General features: G+C 41.6%; 1 protein-coding gene across 2 annotated transcripts in view; it reads right to left on the minus strand.

Moving 5' to 3' along the window:
- LOC116063564 (metabotropic glutamate receptor 7-like) overlaps nucleotides 1-5,000 on the minus strand; it is a 480,756-nt gene that overhangs the window by 6,105 nt on the left and 469,651 nt on the right. For both annotated transcript variants that reach the window (XM_036002392.1, XM_036002393.1), the window contains one exon: nucleotides 3,411-3,657. In XM_036002392.1, coding sequence (XP_035858285.1) covers nucleotides 3,411-3,657 — 247 coding nt within the window. The remainder of the gene's footprint in view (nucleotides 1-3,410; nucleotides 3,658-5,000) is intronic.

Raw genomic sequence — 5,000 nt, forward strand, 5'->3', positions numbered from 1 at the left:
GAGACACAAATGGATGTCTATCCCGGCAGAAATCTTGTTTCTATAACGGCATTTAAAGAAAGAAAATGTAAAATGACAGAACCAAGGGAGGGTGTAATATCCAGAGAGAAAAACGTTGGTTATTCTCTGAGATGTTTCAGCGTCTCAGTCCAGGAACTCAGACCCAAAGAAGTGCTGAGTCAGTGTTAAATCTCTTCCTATAAACTGCCAAATTAAAGTCGCGGAGGTGAGTTAAAGTTATGGTTGGATGAGTAAAATAATAACATGCTTTGTTACAGCTCCATGTACGGCTCAGTAAACAGCGTCTATGTGTGACTGTAGAGTTAATATCCAGGATTTTATACTCATTGTATTATTGTTGAAGCGTGCTAAAGAAGATCCCAGTTTTTCTTCCACACTTTTTCTCTCTCTAATGGTGCTTACCCACTGCTAGTACCAGCTCGGTACTGTTGGCAGGTACCAGGGACTTTTTATCATTATGGAAAACCAAAAAAGGCGAGTAGAGTCGAGTAGATTCGAGCAGGTACCATGTAGTGGAAAAACGCCATAACTCAACCCTCGTGCTGTCTTCCCGTTGACCTGCAACTTTTAGTTTTTCTGGATCAACATTTTAATAAAAACTTTTCTTTCAACATTTTGTTGTTCTTTTTCAACACTTGTTGAGATCCCCACTGTTTTTGTCACTTTTCACATTTTTTTTTAAAGTTTTTCCTGACGTTTTTGCACACTTATTTATGACACTTATAATGATTTTGTCGATTTTTTTCCAAGTATTTTTCACGTTTTTGTTGTTATTTTTCCCTGCGCTTTTGAAGGTTTTTACAACGTTCTTTTGTCATTATTTACTCCAAATGCTATAAAATTCACTAAAACACCCAAATTCAATGAAAGTAGTGAACTGATCATTTATTTAACTTGTGAAGAGCGTTGTAGGGAACCATCCATGTTATGTTTTTGGACAATTTGGTTGAAAGAAAACCAAATTTCTGATATAGAAACTTTTTGAAAATGGGTCAGATTAGACCTGAGGACAACAGGAGAGTTAACTTCCCATTGGACAGCGTCTATATGTGACTGTAGAGTTGATATCCAGACTTTAACACTAATGAAGATCCAGTTGTTGAGGATGTGTTCTCACACAGCTCTGACTTCAAAAAAACGTGAAAAATAATCTCGGAAAAAACGCTAAAAGCATCAACAAAAACGTGAAAAAATTTCAAAAGTGGGCCGTCAGGCAACCCTTATTGTTGACCCTGCTGATGAAGATCACAGGTTGTTTCTTTGACGCCTTGTTGTTCTTTTTCATGCTTTAGTCTTTTATTCTTAACGCTTATCTTTTCTCTCTAACTTAACCCTTGTGTTGTCTTCCATTCGACCGTGTACTCGTCGTCCTGAAAATCAACACTTTTTCTGATATTTTCGTCTCTTTTATCGACACTTTTGTCTCTTTTTTTCAATGTTTTTGGCTCTTTTTTTGACATTTAACGCTTCTTTTCACTACCATGTATATAACTAACACCAACTTATTACCAAAGTTAAACTCATTTTTGGAATTCATAGTCAATGAACCTCATTTATAGGACATTATACCTAATACAGAAATTATGAATTATTTAGACTCACTTAGGAAGGATAATTATAGAAGATTTGTGAATATATTACAGTATATGTATAATATATATATTGTGTGTGTGCGTAATTTAAAACATGTCAACGTTCAGTCCGGTTTTTAAGCATTTTGTTTTCAAATTCAATTTTTTTTTTATAAAACACCCAAAAGTCAATGAAAGTAGAGATCCTATCTTTTGTTGTACTTACGAAGTGCGATGTATGGAATCCTCCATGTAATTTTTGGGGTAATAAAAATCAGGTAGTTAAAAAGAAACCCATATTTCTGATATAGACATTTTAAAAAAGGGGTCAAATTTGACCCTGAAGACAACACAAGGGTTAACTTCCCAGTAAACAGCGTCTATATGTGACTGTACTGACTTTAACTCTACTGAGGGATGAGGACTTTGAGGATGTGTCATTAGGGATGCACCAAATCCAGATTTTTGGGGTTTGGCCGAATACCGAATAATTTTGGCTGCTGTCTGTAGATTCCTTCATCACAACTCGTATTCTTTCAGATGTTTCATAAGAGATGTTGTAACAGCGGTGATGTTGTGTATAGTTTAGGGTCCTCGCCACCACCAGACTAATCAGCATTGTAAATTGAACATGTAGCTGGACTTGAATGGCCTTCTTTTGACTGAAAGTACTGACAAACTACACTTTTTCTGCTCACGAGTTCCATTTTCACTTTCTCACAGCCTACTGCATTGAATGCTCCACCTACGTAAACACCTTCCTGTAATCAACGGCGCCGTCATTACATCGACCAGCGTAGCGCGCGGAGTGCAAGTGTAGGGTTCGGTTCGCTGGAAAAAAATTCTAAGGTTCGGGCTTAATTTCAGCCGGAACACGCCGGAACATGTTCCGGCACCTCCGACGTTGGATCCGGAACCTTTTTTATTGGATCCGGCACCTCCTGTGTCACTATGAAAAATTAGTCGCCTAAATGAAAACAATAAATGACTGTTTGTGTAGTGTTTAATGTTGTTATCTGTCTTGTTAATCTTTATTCCCCATTGGAGTTCAACAAAAATCTTCTGTTTGTATTTTCGATGCATTTTGAGGTGAATTTTCAGGGTAAGACAGAGGGGGGAGAGGGATGGAGGGAGGGGAGACAGAGGGGGGAGAGGGAGGGAGGGAGGGGAGACAGAGGGGGGAGAGGGATGGAGGGAGGGGAGACAGAGGGGGGAGAGGGACAGAGGGAGGGGAGACAGAGGGGGGAGAGGGATGGAGGGAGGGGAGGCACTTCAACAGCGCGGCGCTGCACTCCAAGTGACACAAGCGCTTGTGCTGGTTGAGACTGCTGTTAGCCTCGTTTCACTCAGGGGGAAAATGTCAAAAAGACAACAAAGTTTGCTTAACTTTTTCAAATACACTGGCCAGTCGGATCCCAAACAAGCAAAAACCGTTTCTGCCGATCAAGAATGTGGAGACCACGGTGGGGTTTTTGGTTAATTTAATAGTCCGATGGATAATTTCTGCTTGTGAAAACGATTGTTGCAGTGTATTTTTTTGTTGTTTACATTTCGCACCGATGCAGTGCACGTTCTGAATTAAAAAAAACAACATTGCCCTGATGTACACAAAGCTACGTAGGCAGTGTCATTTTTTTTTTGTTCCGTTACCTCCAACCCCTGTTCTGAGTCGCCGGATCCACCCCCCCCCTCTGCGCTCCAGGACCTCCCACTTTACAAATTAAGCACCGTTCAGCAGAAACCCAACCCCGTCAAAAAGCCCAATATTCGGCCGAATCCGAAGCCGAATCCTGGATTCGGTGCATCCCTGGTACTCACTGTTGGCGTCGACGTTCTCACACAGCTCCGTCTTGGCCTCGCCGTTGGGTCGCTCGCTGGCTTTGTGGGAGAGTCGGGATGACATGGTGGCGGCGGTGACCACGGCCTTGAAGGAGCGCTTCCTCTTCTGCACGTTGAGCTCCGGGTGGAAGATGATGACGTAAACTTTGGGCATGTAGAGCATCCCGAGAGCCACGGACGCACTCAGGTTCATGGAGATGGTCAGTGTGGTCGTCTGGATGTACAGCTGGAGGAGAAGAAGAAGAAACAGGGTTGTATGAGCCACATGTAAACGTTTATGTGACATTGGTAGAGTGGACAGATTTTTGGTGGGACACACACACACACACACACACACACACACACACACACACACACACACACCATTAAAACCAACAGAGGGAATTTTAATCGGGGGATTTGAGTTGTAAAAAGATTTTTCTACATTTTGTCAGTTTGGTTTTGACGCAGAAAATATGAGAGCACCAAATACAGATCAACACAAGTCATTATTAAAACATGCTTGTAGAAACTCTCTCTGCATTAAAGACTCTAACTAACTCAATCCAGTTCTGTGTCTGATTAAAGTGTCCGTCTGACTCTGGAAACACGGCAGTAATAAACCCAGACTGAGGTTTGTTAGAGACATTTTTTATGAGCGGATAAAGGATTGTTTTTCTTATTATCGTCACCTCACCTACAGCCGAGAGCTGCCACAGACGGCCAGGGCGTGCCCTGAATCTTTTATGTTCTGTGTGTATTTTACATTCATTGGAAAACGTGGCCCTCTGAACCCAATATCATCCTGGGAAGAATGCATAAAGAGGCTCGGCCCGTGCTGTAATGGGCTTCCCACAGTGGGTTTTACAGAGTTCAGCTCGCTGTCTTCATGTGTCACAGTCTGACGCTTGACGTACAACCTAGAGTCACAACACAATCAGGAAACAAAGTAGAGAGAGTAGAGAGGATCACATGCTTACACTTACCAACACTAACATCTAGGCTGGCTGGGTTGTGCATGTCATCGTGCAATAAGTAGGATATTGGGGTTATGCAATATGTCATTTGTGCAATATGTAGGCTATTGGGGTTGTGTATTACGTCAGGGCATTGTGTCATTTGTGCAATACGTAGGCTACTGGGGTTGGGCAATATGTTAGATGTGCAAAATCTCATTGTGCAAGGGCTGTGCTACACTTATTGCGGAGAATGCAGCCAACAGGGTTGTTCAATTAAAAACTGCCACTGAAAGAAGGAGTTAATGTGCTTACTATATAGGTACCTGTCTAATGTATATGAAAGTGTTTTGTGTTGCATGAGAGTATGTGTTGAGAGATCCTTATTTTCTGTATTTTGTGTTGTCTTTGTAAATCTGCGGAACGAAAAAAGTCCAAAACTAATTTCCCTTTGGGGACAATAAAGTATATCTTATCTCATAATCAGGAAACAAAGCAGCAGAGAGGATCAGATGCTTGGGAAATGTGTTAATTCAAAGGATCAGAAACACAGCGCTGCCTGGAGGAACTGAACTGAACACACATCTGTTTCACACAGAGGGTCCTATCTTTCACCCGGCCTAGTGCAACGCAA

The sequence above is a fragment of the Sander lucioperca genome, chromosome 6 (genome assembly GCF_008315115.2).
Source record: "Sander lucioperca isolate FBNREF2018 chromosome 6, SLUC_FBN_1.2, whole genome shotgun sequence".
In the NCBI taxonomy this organism is placed as follows: Eukaryota; Metazoa; Chordata; class Actinopteri; order Perciformes; family Percidae; genus Sander; species Sander lucioperca.